Source organism: Spea bombifrons, chromosome 1 (genome assembly GCF_027358695.1).
Source record: "Spea bombifrons isolate aSpeBom1 chromosome 1, aSpeBom1.2.pri, whole genome shotgun sequence".
NCBI classification, from domain to species: domain Eukaryota; kingdom Metazoa; phylum Chordata; class Amphibia; order Anura; family Pelobatidae; genus Spea; species Spea bombifrons.
In genome coordinates, this window is record NC_071087.1 from 31,910,150 (window position 1) to 31,932,182 (window position 22,033).

The 22,033-nt window shown below is 37.7% G+C and overlaps 1 protein-coding gene across 1 annotated transcript in view; it reads left to right on the forward strand.

Moving 5' to 3' along the window:
- The window catches only part of MARCHF1 (membrane associated ring-CH-type finger 1), a 73,367-nt gene that overhangs the window by 10,516 nt on the left and 40,818 nt on the right, over positions 1-22,033 (forward strand). The window contains exons 2-5 of the mRNA XM_053460029.1: positions 16,837-16,887; positions 17,561-17,640; positions 17,969-18,682; positions 21,666-21,846. Of these exons, the coding sequence (XP_053316004.1) occupies positions 16,837-16,887; positions 17,561-17,640; positions 17,969-18,682; positions 21,666-21,846 (1,026 nt within the window). The remainder of the gene's footprint in view (positions 1-16,836; positions 16,888-17,560; positions 17,641-17,968; positions 18,683-21,665; positions 21,847-22,033) is intronic.

Here is a 22,033-nt window from a genome sequence, read left to right on the forward strand (position 1 = left end):
CTCCTTTTTCTTAAACTAACAGCTATGTTATTACATATCCACTCTTATTGAATCATGCTAGTAATAGGGGAGAGGGGAGTATAAAAGATGACTGGCTGGTTCAGAAATGTGGGGTGCATGAGAGACATGAATGTATGTTAAAGACAATTAATGTAAGAATACTTTGTTAAAATATAAATCTCTAATGTAAGATTATTAAATGTTAAATACATGTTATGTATTTGTTTTATACATTATTTAAAAGTATGCCTAGAAATAGAATGTGATCATTGTACATAATTGGATTAGGGTGCATTCAAATAGTTAAAGCATTCCTCCATTAGAAACAGATGTATGTATGTATGTATGTATACAAGAAACAAAAACTGTCTGCGCTTCTTACCCTAATAAAGTTGGCAACAAATATATAAACATAATATAAATGAGAGGTTTTGGTTATATGAATTGGCCAAAGCATAATTAAGCTCACCCGCCACGTCAAGGCACACTCTCAATAGGGTGAGAACCTACTCTCACCTCCTACATAGTGGGCACACAAAGCAGTTTATACTGCTACCAAAACCTTATTAATGTGTTGGGGGAGGTGCAATTAAACCTCCTCCCTATTAACCCCTGGACAGCAAGCTGTGCCTTGACGTGGCGGGTGAGCTTAATTATGCTTTGGCCAATTCATATAACCAAAACCTCTCATTTATATTATGTTTATATATTTGTTGCCAACTTTATTAGGGTAAGAAGCGCAGACAGTTTTTGTTTCTTGTATACATTGTACAGCCAATACACTGTTTCTTGCAGCATGCTTACACCTGTTTGGTAGGCCTCGTATTATACATTTGTATTATTTGAGCCTGTGATTAGCTTAGCGCACCGACATTTTTTCTTTTCCCTGTATGTATGTATGTATAATAAAAAGTCCACTGCTTCAATCTACCTTTATTTCAACATTTCTGAAAAACAAACTTGATAAAATATACACTGTCCATCAAACAAAAATGCATCTTTTTTTACTAATAAAAGGAAAACAAAATGTTTGTTACTATTAATTAATTGTTACCAACTACCTTGGTATGGACATCATTTTCCTTTATAAGGCTAGGTTTCCACTTGGGTTTTTGTCCGGCGTTTTTTTCTTGATGAAAAACGCCAGGAAAAACGCCAAGAAAACTGCCACTGCATTTACCTGCGTTTTGGCGTTTTTTCTGGCGTTTTAGCCTTTCTGTGGAAATTGCTTTTTTTGACCTTAGGCAGTTTTTCCAGCCTTTACAAGTTAGAAGTTTCACCCAGCTAAAAGGGATTAGGATAAATGGCAAGTATCTGCCCTCTCCTGATGTCATTTACTTGGTAGACCCTTTTGTCTCTTTTCTGTGGTTTGTAAGGCATGCTTTATTTTGAATGTCTGCTCCTCTGGGAAGATTGGCCCCAAATGATGGTGCAAATTGTTTGCTGTTGCTTTTGGCACGCAGGATCCGGTCGCGTATGTTTGTTTGTAATGGCATGTTTGTTCCAAATGGTGTAAAATTCAATATGAACCAGTCCAGGACTTTGTTTTGTGTGAAACTGTTTGTTTCCAGCCTATTTCTCGTAGGACACACAGATACTGGGTCCATCCTCTGCATTGTAACTGTGGAAAAAACGCCATAAAAAACGCCAAGGCAATAAACCCACATGGCTTTTTCATGGCGTTTTTTCTCTCCCATAGACTTCTATTGGAGAAAAAAAGCCAAGATTTCTTGCAAAAAACGCCAGAGTGTCAACATGCTGCAGTTTTGAAAAACTGCCACAGAGCCCAAAAAAGCAGAAAAACGCCAAAGAGGACTGAAAAAACGCCAAACAGAAAAACGCCAAGTAGAAATGGCATTTTGCGATTTCCTATTGAATTACAGCTAACATCTGGCTGCAGCCGTTTTTCACAAAAAAACGCCAGGTGGCGCTATTGGCGTTTTTATAGGCGTTTTTAGCAAAAAAACCCAAATGGAAACCAAGCCTAACTGCTCTAACTCTGTATGGCAGTGATTATACAAGTCACACTAACAGGAGCACTAGCAGGGCCATACTAATTGAAGTAATATCAGGTGTTACTTATTAAAAGCCAAATAAATGTGTGTCACAACAGTTTTAAAAATGCAAATAGTGTGTGGAGAGGATATTCATATAAATGACAACTTCGCATAAAGATTTAACAAAAAGATTTTAAAAAGTCTCAAAGTTAAGTAATGTATTATATGTTACTACTTTTTAAATAAACAATGAAATGAAATCAGTTGGTGATGGACTCTATTGTGTGATTATGTGTCTAGTGAAGAGGAGGTAAAACAGGCCAGTTGTGCAGCATGAACTGTGACAGAGTTGGGCTAGACCCTAGGCCAACCACACCAAGCTGGACTCCTGTAGGCTAGAGAAGGTTCTTCTGGATGTGCGGAAAAACCCAAACATTTTTGCTGATGGACTTTAGCTTACATCCGTCCATACTGCCAAGCTGGATCGAGTCTGGTCTTGAGTAAATATACAGGCTCATCCCACTATAGTTCCCATCAGACTATGATATATATATCTCATAGAAGCAACAGATAAATGTGCGGCTATAAAAAAATAAGTCAAAAGGTTAATACTAATCAGCCATTAGTTGCTCAGCAACATACGTCTATGTTCACTAATGAAGAATGGAATATCTAATATACAAACAGACTGATGAGGGTCTCACAGGTTTGTTAAAGGAAGCTGAGCGACCAAATCCTAGCACATTGTTTCCTCAAGCAAGACGTGCCCTCTGCCCGTCATTGTTCAGAAGCACCATTATTGTGTTAGAGATCAACAATGATGGATCGTTTCTATGTAGCCATTCTAATGTACTTTGAAATTATATGTTGTATGTTGGTATTTTTTTTTAAGATATACTACCAGGCTTTGTTCTATAAGACTGTGCATGACTTCCACAAATGTTGACATCAGCCTTATGTAACACCATAATACGGGGCATAAAATAGCAAATATGGTTTATCGCCCACCTCTCTAAACCTGTGATCTGTTTAAATAAGTAGAGGAATACAACATATCATCAACGCTCACATTTATTTTGACAAATCTAGGACCAGCGGATAAAAGAATTGACATTGCTGAAAAACCTGGACTTTGTGGTCAGAGTTCTTAAACAATATATCTCATAGAGTACTCAATCACACATTCTGAATAAGTTAATGATTTTCCTATTAATACTTTTGTGTTTTTTTCCCAAAAATTACACACATGTAAGCTTTATCACCGTATATACCTATGTACTATGAGATTACCGGCTACTAAGGCATTATTGGGTGGGAGAGTCGGAGACATAACACGTAAATGTGACAAGCTCTCTAATGATATGTGTGTGATTTTGAATAATATTGCCCCTGTTTTATTATTCTTGAAATGGACAGGGTCAAAAGCAACAATACTCTAAACAGAGTTTTTTGTCCAAGCCTCCAGAGGTGCGACATAGTATGCTATACTTTTACCCATTGTTTTTAAGAGTTAAATGTAATATACTTAAAGTTTAACTTAAAAAAAAGCGAATACATCAGCTGTTCTTATTTTATGAAGATTGTTGTGGGAACGGCAGATTGATGATTCACCTTGAGTTGATGTTTTCATGTTTTATGAAATAACTTTCTGTAGTGATTTAAGTCGCTACAAACCATGTTTTGGTAGTCATTTTACTACGTTATTAAAACAAAACAAAAAGCAGAGACAAGTTCAGGGAAGACTGATATGAGAAATGTTATATCCAGCAACAGCGATAAAACATTTTCTTTAAGAGCACCGTTTGTAACGTTAATGTTAAGAAGAGATGGTGTCAGAAAACGAGTTAATCTTTAGTTGAGTGACATCATTTCATACATGACTTCATACATATATTGCTATACTGAATTAATATGTCTTATGCAGTGATGTCATTAAAGAAGCCACGTGGCACAAAATTATATCCTTTAACCCATTCGGGATACAGAATTTATGGATATATTTGTAACTTTTTAGCCGCCGTGTATGCAGTATAATTGAATCTAATTATTTCTGTGGTTATCTTTGTATGTGATGTTCAGAATAATTGCTATAAGCAACATTGAGACCTGAATGCTATGTACCAAACAGCCAGTTATATTTTTGCTAGTTTTCAGAGCTCGGACGTATGAAAGGTTACCAAGGTTTAACAGGCGTTAAGAGGCATCGTGAAACATTTCTGTTTCCTGTAGATTTAAAAGGTTCAATGCAAGGCACCCCGGTGTATGGGATATCATAAAATCCAGAATAAATATGAACTCATGTAGACAGACTCTGGCTAGGGAATTACCGTAAATATGTATTTATACATCCCACACACTGCAGAGACGTACGTTAAATGTACTGGCCAGAAACATGTGTAAGCTATGTGTGTCCTGGAAAATCATTCATTATTATAACATGTTGGCTAATTTGTAGCAAGTGAACATGATATAACTATCAAAAAAATAAATACTTGCTAATACAATAACACTACAATGATCATTTTTTTTCTTATTAAGTGATATTTGTAAGTGCAGTGTTATTTTACCCATCTAGTGTCTAACGTTACGTAATTAAAACTTTAACCCCACACTTGAAATGAGATACAAGTCTATAAATTATGTAAAGCTACGTAATAACACTAGATACTCATCCTGCTTCTTCTAAATATCTGGTATCCTTCAGTTTCTTTAAAAGTAAAAATTGACTACAAATGTTTACAAAATTTCCAGAGAAAATAACAAATGGTTTGTGTATAGAAAACCCTATTTATGACCACATTTGCTGATTGGATTTGTTAGTGGCTTTTATCACCTTGTTCTGTAAGCGCATGCATTGTGAAAGCAGCATTAACTGCGGAAGTTGCAGTTTGACTCATCAGCTGCACCTAATCCCGCGATACAGTACAGCACATAGCGCTACGGTTGTCACTTGGAGCCTTGCTAATTTTGTAGGACCCAGGTCCAGAATTGAATCTAGCATCGACCCATCTGTGCTGTTGGGATGCTAGCCTGATGAACAGACTAGTGTCTCACATCATGCGGAGCAGACAAGTAGCCCTCCAGAATAGTACACAGAAAAAAAAACCACTTTCATTTAATTTTATCTCATAGAAAAAAATCCTTAAAAGATAAATCTGCATACTTTAAAAGCAAATCTATCGCTTTTCCCAAATCCAACATTTTTTAATTATGGATAATTTCATTGTGTTTACAGATCAAAGCCATATGTTAGAAACCCACCAATAGTAGAATAATAGAAATTATGAGTGTGCCGTTGGAGCACGCATGTTAAACTTCTGTTCTCATGACCTGATTGATTATTCCTCCCCATTAAGTTACCCATTTCTTGTTGCTAAGATACTCACTGACTTAGGTGGCATTTGAGACAGCTCTCAGGTTCCCTAAGGTGAATATGTAGACTAAATATGCCCAAAACAATTACACTGATAACATTACAAAAGTGCAAGTTATAGTTTTAATAAAGAGGATAGTTGTGCTGAAGAGTTCTGATGACCTTGAGCTTTACTAATTAAGGGAAAAAAATACTGTAAATAAAAGGTTAAAGGGACAGTCTATTGTATTATACAACCCCACCAATGAATAATACTAATATATAATATAATATTATTATATGAATATAACATGAATAATATAATATTATTGTATTATTATGTAGGATATAATATATTATATAATATAATATTAAAATACTTTGTAGGCACCTTAATATGTATTTGTTAAACGTGTGCGAGAACAAATAACTCGCCCTAAGGAGAAGCTACAGCTCCAGAGCTGCAGCACACCCCTGCCTCTGCAGCCTGACTTTTTGCAACTGTTTTGATTGCTTGAAGCAGGCAATCACTAGCAATAAAGTGCCCACATTCAAATCAATCAAATCAATATGTGTCGGGGATCTTGTCAGGAACCTGGCTAGTGGTGAGAAGACCGTATATGCTTAGTGGCTTGCAGGAGACGAACAGATCTCCTGCATAATCAGGATATACATCGGGGCAATTCTGCTGAAACCCGCCATGCATTTGCAAGGGGCACTCAACTATGACATGCATGAAAGTGCATATGTTTAATGTCCAGGTTGCAAAAATATTGGCACATTTCTAAGACAGAACAGTGTAATAACAACTGGGTATATAGAGGTCACTCTACTAGTCAATACTGCAGCTAAAAAACATTACAATTTTACCATTTAGTGGATCTTTCTAAAGCGAGTTTCTGTGACTGCCACTCATACTCATCCACAGACTCACAAGTTCATTATCCACGCTCTCCTTACCCTCTGTGTAGAGTCCTTTATACAGATGTTATTTATATACCCAGTATGCAAAGTATACACACAGCACCCAGTATAACTGCCCTCTAGCATGCTTATTTTTAGAAGGAAATGGAAATGTTATATTTGAGAAAATGTCTCAGTTTCCAAGGGAGTCAGAAACTCATAGGGTCTGCAGAATCTAATTTGCTTTCATGAAATATGCAACACCCTGGCAAGTCTGACTTGCTGTGCATAGGTGGTATGGGGATTAACTTCAGCCGACTTGATTAGTCGCTAAACATTGTAGTAAGTTGTCCCAATTGAATAAGGAAACAGTTTAACATTTTTTACTTCGTTATGTTTTAAAGCGGCAGAGGAAAAAGTGGGAATACAAAGTTTTTGTTATGCAGTAGTAAGGAAGGACAGAGCTGAATGCAGACTCAAATAGCAGGCAGCACAGAAGAGCAGACTCGTGAATGCGACGTCCCCAGGCTAGGACTACAGGTGACCTTTTTATTCTACATCTTTATTCACTGTAGAAGCAATTTAAATGACGAGCTCCTTTGCATGTCAGTAAAAAGGAGAATCTGAACATTTCCAATCCTTAGACTGTAGTGCTAAATGAGGATCTCTTCTCTCTCTCTATATACACGTGTGTGTGTGTGTGTGTGTGTGCTACGTGATTGCAAAAGAGTTTTCTACCGATCAATTATCCTTCTAAACTTGGATTAGCTAACACAACATGCCATTGGAACACAGGATTGATGGTTGCCGATAACTGACCTCTGTACACCTAGGAAGATATTACATCACAATAGTCATTTGCAACATTAACAATGTATGCACTGTATGATTTATTTGACATTTGCTTTTATTTCAAAAACAAGGGCATTTTTAAGTGACCTAAAGTTTTTGAATATATATATATATGTATATTACACTAGTATAGATACAAATTAGACAAAGCTGATGTACAAACAGATGTCCTGAAAGTATAAAGCAAAATATTTATAGCAGTCAACTTCAAATCCATTATTAGGAATCTTATTGCCTTGCATTTGGCAGAATGTTATCTGTTCTGTACCCCTATAAGACCGCCTTATTGCCATTTGTTTTGCACATTGAAATCTTAGGTCGCAAACCCCTTAATCTGCATAATATGACTTCAGATTACTCAGGTTTCCTTAGTAAGGGTGAAAACTATTTCACCTCTGATCTCATTGTTGTCTCATAACCCCAAATGCCTTTTCAGTACATTTGATTCCCTTCTCCTAGTCTTACTGTCTCTGACTTTACCACCAACGTTAATAATAATATTATGAAAATGATATGTAAAATATTTCCTCAGACTCCCTCCTGCTCTCACCTTCACCTTTCACTGAAGAAGAGGTTTCTGCTGTACTCTTTTTCTATTGCTTAACCACATGTTCCTTTGATCCTATCCCCTCTCATCTTATCCAGTCATTGTCATCCACTCTTGTCCATACACTAACTCACATCTTTGACCTCTTACTCTCTGCTGGATCCTTCCCATCCTTCTAGCATGCTACCATAACATCTATACTGATAAAGCCCTCCCTCGACTCCACCACTCTGTCAATCTACTTCCCCATCGTTCTACTGACTGTTGTAGCTTCGATTTTCCAGGCTAGGCTTAACTCCCCATTAACCCCAATAACGACACCACACACCATTGAATATGGATAAGAAAAGGCCACAGCCAATTTTATTTATTCATAGTCATTGTCACGCCAAAACCTGAAACAATAAACATAGGTGCGTTAACAAGGACAATGACTCAAAACACAAACATGTAAATATATACAATAAACACAATGAACACACCAAGCTTGCCAAGTAATCCAGGTACCATAACCAAATACCACTTAAGGAAGGGACGTACCCAGATGCCCCCACCCTGACCTGAGGTTCCCAGCACTGACAGCCAAGAACCTCCCACCAGATGTTACCAACCATTCACTTACCACCACATTACCCCCCTGGATACCTGGCAAGCTTCCGCCCCACAGACTGTGACAAAATGACATAAACCAACAAACAAAAGAAAGAGGGAGGGAGAGTGGGACATGCAACCAGGTAAGCTAACCACAAGAATGGTTCCTGAGCCCGGGAAAGCAGCCACTTATATAATCTACCCCCAACTCCACCCCCGAAATTCACGCCAAAAAGCCTACCCCTCCTCCGCACAACAGTCAGGGCCCACTATAGCCCATGCTGGCCCCCCCATGGGCATCATTCCTCTCACCTCCAAGTTTCTTGAATGGCTTGTATACAACCAATTAAACTACTACTTGACCCTGTTCAACCTGGGCTCTTTTAATTTGCTTAATCAAAGGACCACAACTCTTTTCTACTCCTTCTTGGCCCTTTTGCTGCTGATATTCCAATCTTTTAGGAATATCATTTCACGGCTTATCTGATTCTCATTGTGCCTTCAGTCCTTCAAGAATTCCCTCAACACGCAGTTCTTCAGGGATTCCAACCAACACAGGGTAACTCCCTTCCTGTCACCTAGCTCACCTTTCCCAGCCTCTGTACTCTGTACATTTCTATGTCTCAAAAAAATAATAGTTATTTCATTACAATGAGATACCTATGTGTCTGGTCCATTGCAAAGATTGGCACTATAAGCTTGTGTGTAATATACCCCATTTCACAAGGTCCCTTTGTGGCGTGTACTCACCCATAGCCGGAGTAGCACTCGCTCATGGCTTTGCTCTTAATCTGCTGCAACCCCTGTGACGTGCAGCAGAGAGCGCACCTGCCTTGCACGGTCGGGGGGCTCGCCTTGGATATTCTGTTAGAGGCGCACCTGTGACACGCTGCTAGGAGCGTTGCTTACCTTGGCGATGATTTTGCTATTGTTGTCATTCCATGTACCAGACCACTGGGTTATCTGACTGCACGCTATGTCTTCCAGACCAATGGGTTATCTGACCGCCCACTTCGTGTATCAGACCCCTGGCTTATCTAACTACATGCTGCATGTACCAGACCTCTGGCTACCATATAGACTTTGCTTTAGGCTCGAAAACTGTACTTACCTGTCTATACCCGAGTCTCCTGTTGGTATCATCTAAGTCCTGGTTCCCTGTCTAGGGTTCTAGACAGAATAACTTATGTGGTGAGTGCTCAGGTTACGACAGACCCCAACTCCATCCGAAAGCTTGTTTAACTGAAGATAAGGCAGGAACAAAGGTCAAGGTCAAGCGGAGACCTAGTACAAAGGTTAGGATTCAATGGCAGCAGTACAAAAGGACTGAAACCGGCGCAGGACTCAAGAGAGCTCTTGCAAGGGCTACAAGGAGTGGAAAGGTACTTAAGGGGAAGGAAGTGTACGTCCACCAATTAGAACTGTTCAAAAATATAGGGGAAGGTGTTGCCCTTTAAATCCTTAATCAGTAGCATGCACAGCCACGCTACTGGGAACTATAAACCCCAGGAGAGGAGGATTTCCCATCGTGTACTAGCAGCCCGATGGTGCAAGGTAAGGACATCGTGAACATGGCCCTGTGGTATCCACCATTAGCAGGACCAGAGTGATAGGAACCTGGAGGTGTTTACTCATTGTACAGCACTGTGGAGTATGATGGCAGTATAAATCAATAAATACTTTATGCCTTCGTATTATGGATTATGTATATAAAATAGATTCAGTTGATTGTATGAGGCAACATTGATTGTATTGCCATCTAACAAGTTAAAAAATGCAACTTCTTTGAGAATGTTCACAATGACACCTGCAAGCTCTAAATCGATTCTGTCTGAGGCTTGTGATAAAACCTTGGATGTTAACAGATACAGGGTAAATAAGGCCTTAGTAAAGACAAGAAAACGGAAAACAATCAGATCATTAACAAAACGTATGCCTCAGATAATTGTGTTTCTTAGACAATAAAACCCTAAAGTATGCACCTGCTTCTATTTTCTTACTAAGATTTGTGTATGTCTATTTTCAGATGTTTCATTAAAACCTTAGATGACACTGTCAACTGTTTAAGGACTTTCTCCTTTTTTATTCCATTTAATAGCCCATTACATTCACTTTCTGTTCCCGCTTTAATTATATCTTGCAGCCAATATAATAGAGTGGATCTTCCAACTGTTCCCTTAGTTATCGATAACCATTATAACAGAGTGTTTCAACTTCATTAGTCTTTCTCACTTTTAAATTCTTTTTTGGCCTAGTAAGATGTAACCACAATATTCTATGATTTCCTTATCTAAATCATAAAACAATGTCTAAATGTACAATACAATGTTTCCCTAATCTTCTTTTTTTTTCAGCAAGGTGTCAACATTTTATACAATGAATGTTGTACATTCATTCACAATACTGCCATAATGCAATGAAAAATAGCTGGTAGGGGCGTTGCTTACCTTGGCAATGAATTTGCTATTGTTGCCATTCCATGTACCAGACCACTGGGTTATCTGACTGCCCGCTATGTCTTCTACATTGTATTAATATATAATAAACATTGTATATTGTATTTATTACAATAACAATGTATGGGAGGGAAGTTTATTTCAAAAAGAAGAAGAAAGAGGTCATAGTCTATAACTAGATTGTCAGAGGTTCAGATGCAATGTAAGGAGGTTTTACGTTACTGAGAGGGTGGTAGATAAATAGAACAGCCTCCCATAAGAAGTAGTAGAGGCCAATACAGTAAAGAAATGCATGGGACAGGCATAAAGTTATCCCGAATCTAAGTCAAGTTTAAGGACTGATTAAGACCTGAGACTTACAGTAGGAAAAGTGGGCAGACTAGATGGTTCTTATCTACTCTCAAGTTCTAAGTTTCTATTATAATTTTATGTTTGCCACTCTAAGCACATAATACCCATATATTTTCATCATTGCCACATTTAATTGATAATTCATTAGCCTCAGCAATCATATTTGAGCTGATAACTAACTTTGGATAAATGATATAACATAACAGTGACTTATTATTTTTAACGTGTATAGAATGCCAGTTTTATTGAAGAAGAGAGACATTTTCTTCTGTTCTTGCATTAAACTCATCAGTCATTCCTGTTTAGTTTGCATTGTTATTTACATGCATTGTATTTGAGCATCTTAGGAATCTCCAATCTTTCCTTTAATAAGAGTTACAACCAAAATGTATGGGGGGGGGGGATAATGTATCGCTCATGCTTTGGAGTACATTTTAGGCAATTCATGTACTGTTTATTTTTTAAAATATATTTGTGGGTTGATTGCAGTTTAAAATACAATGTTCCAGACTCTGTGGTAAAGCAGCTCCAGATTGCTTGCAAGCTTGTAGCTACTTGTTTTAGGCTCCTGCAGTTTATTAAACATACATTCCCGAATTCTGCCCTGAAACATTCGTAATGACTAATTTGTACTTTGTTTATGTCAATTAATGTATTATTTTTTACCCTTAACGATAGAAATATGAATTATGGACCCTAACCCACTACAGTTGGGTTTATGGTTATAATGATATTTTTATGATTTAAGTAAAAAGAACTTGTACAGGTGCTCAAACATTTTATTGCTTTATGTTTTTCACAAGTATTTGACAAAGGAGCTAGAATGTTAGAGGCCACAAGCTGTGGAGCTGACTAGGTTTTCATCTCCTGTATAGTTGAAAGGATAGGTGTTCAGTGAGCCAAAATGCTCTGATTTAAACCTAAAGCACAAGGGAGAACAATGCTTAACTTGGATCTGCACACTTCAGTGCCTGCACACGATTTACGTTTCTGGTTCATAAAAGGTCAATATAGTAAGTAGAAAATTGCATCGGGGAATGATTTGTATGGGCTGTATAAAAGAATAAATTACCGTATTTGCTCGATTATAAGACGACCCCGATTATAAGACGACCCCCCAAAATCAAAATATTAATTTAGGAAAAAAACAAAAAGCCTGAATATAAGACGACCCTATAGGAAAAAAAGTTTTACCAGTAAATATTAATTCATGTAAATATATTTTTTAAATTTCCTTTTATTTGCCAACCTGCCCCCCCCAGTTATGCCACTCTGCCCCCAGAAATGCTTTATACCCCCCCTATTTGCCACTCTGCCCCATGATATGCCTTATACCCCTATATGCCACTCTGGCATGTAGGGGGTTAAAAGGCATATCATGGGGCTGAGTGGCATATAGGGGGTTAAAATGCATTTCTGGAGGTATATATGCATATCATGGGGCTGAGTGGCATATAGGGGGTTAAAATGCATTTCTGGAGGTCCAGAAATGCATTTTAACCCCCTATATGCCACTCAGCCCCATGATATGCCTTTTAACCCAGCATGTACTGGCTGCCTTGGCTTGATAGGAGTGTGATTGCTGCTAACAGCAATCACACTCCTATCAAGCCAAGGCAGCCAGTACATGCTGGAACCTGGGGATGATAGTAGTGGGATTACAGCCTCCCTATGCCATGCTACAACCCCCACCCCCCTTACACATCCATGCTATCACACACAAACACACATTCACAAACATTTAAATACTCATTCATTCCATTAATCACACATACTTCACACATTAATCACACATACTTACCCAAAAACCCTCCCCCACCCCCTTACCTGAACTGCAGATCTCTCACTCGAAGACTTCTGCAGGGGACCGGCTGTACCAGCAACTTCTCTGGCCCCGCCCCCAGAGGAGGGAGGGGGAGATAGAGTTCTGTGAGGAAGCTACAAGCTTCCTGTCCTCCTGCTTCTAACGGAAGAGACGCTGCTCGCGACCGGTAAGCAGCATGGCCCCAGCCATTTTTTTGGGGTCTGATTAGAAGACGACCCCGATTATAAGACGAGGGGTATTTTTCAGAGCATTTGCTCTGGAAAAAACCTCGTCTTATAATCGAGCAAATACGGTACTAAGTAGTGCACTTAATATGTAGTTACTTTGCACAGAAAGAGGCTTAAATAAACATGTTATTTGTGCAGTAAGTATATGATCTATAAGATACAGTGCTAACCTTGTTTCCAAAAAAACCCAATGCATTTGCTTAATGCGATTTTACATGTCTGCCCCATCATTTAAAATGTCCGAATCTTTGTGCACAGAAAAAAGACCCTTTTTTTATTTAATTACATAATTTTAACATAAATTAAATGTTAACCCAATTATTCACCTGTCCACAGCTAAGGGCTCTGGAGAAACCACACTAAAGGCCATTTAGAGAAGCACTTTTATCCAGAAGAGGTTAAGAAAGATTCCCTTCCTAATCCTTTTCCCATTGCGTCTTCTGGTTTCAATTCCTATATGAAGCCATAGAAAAATAACTAATGCAACTATCTCTAGAGTTACAGTCCTCCACAGTAGGGGTATGCTGAGACAGGTGCACTGTAACCTAGATTCATCTAGCAATGTGTTAGGGAGTGTTAGAGAGTGTTTGTGTTAGAACATGGTGCTGGAGAGATTGAGTATGCAATGCAAGAGTGTCAGAGTTTGTGTTTTTAGCATATGTTGGTGTATGTGTGTTTTTAGTTATAGGGGAAGGGGCACCAAAGAATCCTGCACCCAGTTGCCAGAGTTACTCGTGTACTGGGCAAGGTCGTCTGCTCTCTCACCTGAGAGAGCAGGGAGGCTGACCCCCCCCGCTTGGCCACAAGAAAGCAAGACCCCTAACACCAGCTCCCCCAACTCCTCCAGGACATACTGGCAGGCTGAATATGAATGTCATTTCCCGACATAGCATGTGTTCCTTAAGGGAGCAGAAGAGCTGACACTGGCCTACCCCCATGAGCCAACTAAGGTAGGCTGTGTATGTAAGTGTAAATGTACAAAACCTGCAGTCAAGAAATTTGTCAACTGATAAACCAAAAATGGGTAGTCACCTTAAATGTCTTTTAGCAAATGCGATAAGCTTGGCAAACAAAATGGGTCACCCTCTGAGACTGGAAGAGCGGAGATTTCATAGTCTACAAAGGAAGAGATTCATTATTATTATAATTATTATTTATCGTTTTATATAGCACCATCAAATTCCGTAGCGCTGTACAATGGGATTTGTTTACAGTAAGCACAATAAAGGTATGGAATTCACTGCCAAGCCAGGTGGTGGTATCAAATATATTAGATGCCTTCAAAAAGGGTCTGGATATTATTTTTTTTTTAGAAATGCAGGACATACAGGGCTATAAATAGAATTTTAGAGCTTCTTCATCCAAGGAGAAATCCGATTGCCTTTTGGAGTCAAGAAGGAATTCTTTCCCCTGATAGCAGAATCCGAATTAGCTTAATTAGAGGTTTGTTTGCCTTCTTTTGGATCAAGAGAAGAAGTTTAGGTAGAAGGGTTGAACTTGATGGACTTAGGTCTTTTCTCAACCTTATGTACTATGTAAACTATGTAAAAATAACTGTTAGTGTGTGTAAGTATATTGCTGCATGTGTATGTGTTAGTATGATGTTGATGTGGGTGTGTATTATACTGTGTGAAATATCTTACTGTATGTGTGTGTATGTTAGCGCATGTGAAAACATCTTACTGTATGTGTTACTGTATGTTAGTATGCTACTGTGTGTAAGTGCATATGTTAGTTTGTGGGTGTAAGTATGTTTGTGTATGTATATTAGTATGTATATGCTACTGTATAATATGCACACTGACTCTAACACTATACATATTGTACATACACCATAACTGGGTAACATAGTGTGGGTTAAGCAATATATGGCCATATAGTGTGATGACATTTTTGCCTTAGATAGGTGCTTTTGAACCGTATTTACTGTGTGCACTGTATTTCTTTATTGTGTTTACATATTGGTCATTTCAGCAGCACCCATATGTATGCCTTCTAGAGTGTGCTTAACTTTCTATGTTTTTCATGTGTGTGTGTATATATATATATATATATATATATATATAATATATTGTTAAAGTCGGTGGGTGTTAGTGTATATTGTTGGATAGCTGGGCATGTATATAAAAGTCTGGTGTTGTGAATATATACACATGTAGTGTTAGAGTGTGTGTGTATTGGTTTCTGGTGTAGAATGGAAGTGCATGAGCTGTTTGTTGTTTGTGTATTACTTTAATATTTATAATATTTGTTAGCATATGATGTTAGCATGTGGGTGTCTTTTACGATATGGTGTTAGTGTTTAAGTGTATGGTGTTAGCATGAGTTTGTGTGTTAGTATTTGGTGTCAGCGTGTGAGCATATAATGTTATTGTGACTTTGTGTATCAGCGTATTCTGTTGGAGTGTCAGGGGTCAGCTTAGGGTTAGTGACGCCTGGAGAGGAGGGGTAGGAGAAAGAATGTGTATGTATGTAAATGTACTGTCGTAGAGTGAGTTGGTGTTATAACTTATGTTAGTTTATTCCATGTTAGATGATAAATAATATATACATAAGGAATTTTCTTATACTCTTTAATATGTTCTTCGTACAAAAACATTGTAGTGGATCAGGTGCAACGTCCTTCATGTGTGACACACCTATTAGTAAAAGATTGCTGTTCTACATTATTTTAGAAGTGTTGCTTTCTAAAGTGCCTGCTTAATTAACTGCAATTTACAGTTCTTTTCAGACTTTAACATAGCATGATCAGCTATTATGTTATATATTCAGTGTTAACAGTGAAAATGAAGTTCTATTTTGGAAAAACATTCTTGCAACATAAAACAGGTTACAGTGGATAAAAAAGAGAAGGTGACAATAATAGAAGTTTCAATAATATATAGCATGAAGCTTTTAAATTGTAGAAAAAATGGTGTAGTTTGGGCAAGTCAAGTAGAGATTTTAAGAACAATTTAGACAGTCACTTTCCCCAAATTCTATATTCTAGAACGGTGGCCTTGACTATGACCTCTTGTTCTAACATTTCTCCTCCTTTGCAATAAACGTTCCACTTGTACTTTGTTAAATATTTCCCTTCACTCTTCTTTTCTCCAAGCTTTCCTGATATTTTTAATCCTGCAAACCACCGTTTTGGTAGCCCTCCTCTTAATATATCAATATTTACTAGAGATGGGGCCTGTAAAACTGTACACAGTACTCTAGGTAAAGTTTGACCAACAATCTGTAAAGTGGCAGAACCACCTCTCTTTTCTGCTACTTATGCCTGTAGCTATACAACCCTGCACCTTTCTTGTGTTTTCCAACACTTTATTGCATTGTCTGGTTAAATTTAAGTGAAATCGGCAAGCTAAAATATTTAATATGCAAATTCAAGATTTAGTGACCAAACCTCTTAGTAATGAGCTGTGCAGATATTTTGTATGTTGGCTTTTCAATGTGAAATTGAACAAAATGAACTGTATAGATGTTAGCTCAATGCATATCGAGTCAGCTTGCCAAAAAATCAGAAAGTTAGATTTCACTCCTCTTCCAAATTCTCGGGATGCAACTGTGACAGAATCACACATCAGTGCAATACCCTAATGATTATAGCATTGAAAGACATCAGTTTAAACTCCAGCATTCTAACTAGTAATTAAAGCTAATTGCCACAGCATGGATGAAAGTCAAAAGAGAAGAAACAATCTTGCATGCTTATCACACCTATTTTGGTAACCTAATTTTGTTTTTCAGAATACCAAATCCCTTGGGCGCTCAGCAAGTCGATCAAGTAACATATCAAAGGTTTGTGCAATAACTCAGCTTTGCTTTTGCTCGGTGATACATGTTGGAGTGTCCGGATATTGTGCTACTGTTTCTATACATTATATGCACGTCTATCATTGCATCTGTTAGCCTGCGTCGACCTTCATTAGAGGGAAGCACTGTCTGTACAATTTGCTCATGTCACTTCATTCACATGGCACATTACTTTTATATTATTTACTATTAACTACCTAAAATAATGAGACAGATCAGAATACACTGAGTTAATTAACAATTAATTGTCCATAAATATATTAAATAAATCAAATATTGTTATCCCAAATTGAAGAAATGGAACATAATATGTTATGAAGAATTGAGGACAATTAAGAGGCACTGTTTCAGTGTTACACAGCAATAACATGCATACATTAGGGTGGCTTTCGGGATGTCAGATGGGCTTATTCACCATACATTCCACCATAAGGACATAAGTGGAGATTCCATCAACATTTTAACATGTGAAACCATCCTCAAGGAAGCACTTATATTTATATTGTTATAGTCATTTCATAAATGCCTTATGCATCCAAAGGCTGTTTTGAATTAATTAAGTATTGCTTCTATAGGCTTGTGGTTTCATTATAGGTGATGGTGAAAATAGCTAGGTTTAAAATTACAGCAACATCATAATATTTTAATTATTTTTCAGGCTAGCAGTCCAACAAATGGTACTGTACCAAGAAGTCACTCGCAAACATCAGTCTGCCCATCAGCTCAGGATATATGCAGGTATGTCAAAACAAAATATAAAGTTCTTATCCAACTGTAAAATTGAATACTGCAAATAGTGGTCACTGAGAACATCTAAAGACGTTTGTGATACCTTTTCATATGTTATCAGATAAGATTATCCAGGTGTAGAAAGCATCAATTAATTCTTTAAGCAAACACATCCTTATCTGGCCTTAAAGTTAATGTCACTCTTTTATTTTTGATACTATGCATGCATTTTTTGTTTTATTATTTTATTTATTACTGTCATCACATTTCATCTTTTCTTTCATTGCTTTGCTTTCTTCCATTTTCTTTTCTTTTGCTTGCTGGTCCTTGTTTCTAGAAAAAACTCCTTGCATGATGCATCAGAAGATGACATTTCCAATGCAACTTCAGTCATGGCGATGGCACCACCTAGTAGGTATTCCAATATAAAGGAAGTCAAGAGGAAGTTTAGACGTAAAAAAAGAGCCACTTTTGCTACACGTGCACAAGCAGCAAAGCACACAAACATACGACAAAGTGGAGAAACTCCAAAAGTAGGTTTAACTGATACTGATTCCTCTTCGGATGAAAGGCGATGGGCCACCCCAAGATTCAAGACATTTGAAAAGACTAAAGCATCAAAGAAAGGGAGAAGGCATGATGCAACATCTCACTACAAATCAGCAGATTCTAATGGGACAGAAATTGTCCACCAACAGTTAAAAGACCCAGATGAACAAATTCAGCAGGAGCATTTCCCCAACGTGTCCAGCCATGTATCTCACCACAGAAGAAGATTTCTTAAACACAAAGAATCAAGCATGTCATCAGAATCGTCTGTTGAAGTTCGTAGATTCCTGAACAAAAGAGCCAGAAGAAAAATAAAGCCTTGTTGCAGGCATCCACAAAAATGTCAGTGTTGCTGTAAAGAAGAAGAGAACGTCATCAATAAAAACATAAGGGAGGATGGTACTGGTGCCAATACTTTGGCACCTGCCATTGCTGTACCATTTCAAAGTGAGGCTTCTACTGTATACTGTGATGAATGGTGTGATGATTTAGAGGTTTGCAGGTTAGTCTCCCTTTTTACGTGCCGTAGCAATAGAACATGATTTGTGTTTTGTTACAAAAGGCCTGTTTTTCAATCTTGCCCTACATTGTACAACAAGCACCAGGGCCGGCCCAAGGCAAAATGCCACCTGGGGCGAATTTTAAAATGCCCCCCCACCCCCTATCTACCCTTCCTCTCCGTCCGTCCCTGCTCCCTCCCCTTGTACTTACCTTTCAGCAGTCCTGCGGCGAGTCTCCCTGTTCGGAAATCTTCCGGCACTCAGGGAGACTCGCCGCAGAGGAGAGAGGAGAACCCCTTTCTCTCTCTTTCGCTTTAAAAAAAAAAAAAAAAAAAGGGCTTGGGGCGGCGAAGTGCCGCCCCTTCAAAAGTGCCGCCTGGAGCGGTTGCCCCACTCGGCTCCATTGTCGGGCCGGCCCTGACAAGCACCAAGATGCCTATACAATTGTTTACCTTGTGCAGGATTTGGAGACAAATGTTATTATTTTTTTGCATGACAGTTTCATTTTTATTTCGTTTTTCAATTACTATATATCATTAACACTTTAAACTAAGTAGAGCTACTAGGACCTGCAGTGAAGCATATCCTGAAACATAAAAAACTGCACAGCATCATTGAATGCACTCGCCCATTTCACTCAACTCACATCATGTAACTGTGTACCCTAAATAATCCCCTAATACATTCATGAATGTGTAAACGTGTAAATATATGTAAAAATGACTTGTAACCACTTCATAGTATAGCTATGAGTTGTGTGGTTCATGTCAATGAGTAATGTCGTCTATAAAAGCAGGTGATTTCAGGCTTTAATGTTCACCAGGATTAAGGCAACAGCTAAGCAAGGAACTATTAAGGTGATGTTTCCATCAAGTTTACTTTGCAGGGTTTTCTTAGTGAAGCTATAAAATATAAATTAGAGTAACATTATGCAGCTATCCAAGCTAAGCTACAAATCAACCCCATTTTATAGACATTAGACGTTTTATAAAGGAATTTGTATGTTGATATTTCTTGGATATATTCTTTTCTCATGCGCAATATGTAATCATAATAAACACCTGTCAGCATAGAATAACAAAGAGTTGCAATCTAAAGTCTTACTCACTTGCTCATAATTTATTTTACTATTCCTCAGTTTTCGAGCATTATTATCGGGATTGTGGTAAGACTTTTAGTTGTATTAGCAAGTTTCCTATTTTAATGCAAACTGCAGATAGACTGCATGTTTAGACGGCGTACGAATGCTTTTGGAATAAGAAGCTGTGGTTTGCAATTAACTTACAATGCTGCAACACTGGCATTCTCCAAACGTATATTTGATAATTATTTGTTTCACATAAAAAGGATCGAATGTATGTGAAAGCTAGTTTTAGACTTGTTGATAAATTGACTTCAATATATAGAGCCCCAACTTTCAAATTAGAATACTGTGCTGGATCTTTTCATTCATTTCGAAGCTTAACAAAAGTTAAACTTTGAGACAATAAGCAGCAGTCGTGTGGAAACCCTTGAAGATCAAAAGCGAGGTTTGCTTGGTGAATTTAGAAAAGTTGACACCCGTTTGATTTCAGTTGGGACTGATCTCAGGAGTGCAGCTCATGGGAAACATATAGAGCCCAAGATGCTGCAGGTTTCTGGTGAGTTTTAGAACCTGCATAACAACCTAATTGGGTTTTAGCAAAGGGGTCAGTTGAGTTTCTCCATAAGAAGGACCAAGTTGATACCTTAAACTTCTTAGAGGAATGTGTAGGATCCATGCCAACATGGGAACAACAAGATCTCTCCCTATGTCATTCGAAATAAGAAGTCGCCCCTCCAACTCCCTAAGAGCCCCCTCCATATGCATGTTTTTCTCATTTTCCATATTTATCTTTTCAGTTTATTTTATCACTTATACCTGAACCTATGCATGTGTTCCAGTTTGTTACAAAAACCTGTCCTCAAGCACACACATGAATGTTAAGACAGGCATGATAAATAGTTTTCTTGATGACAAAACACCTGCCGACATAAGGTTGTTATAAATGTACAGTAATTCTTTAACAACAACACAAATAAATAAAATAAATGAAATGTGTGAATAAAGTCTGATTTTCTCTACTACCTTCTAGGGACATTGCAAGTTTAAACTAGAATGGAACCTGGCTCAAAATTCTATTAACATATTATGCAGCCATGACATTTGAACAAATAATCGCCGGTTAAATAATAGGCTGATGTACTGTCAAATCACAAAGAAGATGTAAATAAATTAAAAATTATGAATTCATTTGTAATTCAGCCCCACTATCTGCACCTAATGCCAATCAAGGTGGCAGAAATGAATGTTTTGCAAAAGGCTGTGAATCTAAATGTTTTGCAACAAAACATTTTTTACGGATCAGGTTCTTCAAAATAAAGCTTCCTTTATTCTCCTACCACAAGAAACCCTGGAGTTGGCAGCCAAATATATTTTGCTTGCAGCAACTGTTTTTGGAATTGGAACTATGAAATCATATTTATAATTAATTTTTAATAGCCAAAAGCATGCATCCTAGTGATTATAATGTCAAAATTAGAAATTGCTGAACGTGTCAAAATGCCTACTGATGCCAATTAAAGGAGGATTGTGCCCTCCTTGTGTAAAATGTCCTGGTTTTCCCAATGTCACCTAACAGAACTGAAGCAAAAATGAGTCTGTTGATCATTTATGTTGTAATTGAAAGACTTGTGAGTGTCTTTAGTAGATCCCACAAAAAAACCCACCCTATGTTAATCAGCAACTTGTTTTTTTTCACATTGTACTGTTTTGTAACCCAAAACACATGCTAACAAGGAACAAATCTAGGGAAGATATTTTACAGTAAACATTTTCCATAAAAATGTTAATTGTATAGGCTTTGGATCATGTTAATGGATTTGTATAGTTTTTGTGGTAGACATACATTTTATTACAACTGTCACTGTATGTCACTGTCTTATAACTCCTACACATCTTTTTAGAATCTGTCATTGTGAGGGAGATGAAGAAAATCCTCTTATCACACCGTGTAGGTGTACTGGAACACTAAGGTTCGTACACCAAGCTTGTCTACACCAGTGGATTAAAAGCTCAGACACAAGATGTTGTGAACTCTGCAAGTATGATTTTGTAATGGAAACCAAACTTAAGCCTTTGAGAAAGGTAAGAGCATTATATGGATTTTACTGTGCAGTAATGGGGATATTTAATAAATATTTCAATGCGGAAACACTTCATTGCAGAGTTAGTTACAGTATATTTCATGTAGGATGTACTTTTAATTTACAATTTACTTTTACTTACAATTTATTTTTTTGTATGTTATAATGGTAGTAGTATATCTGTCTAC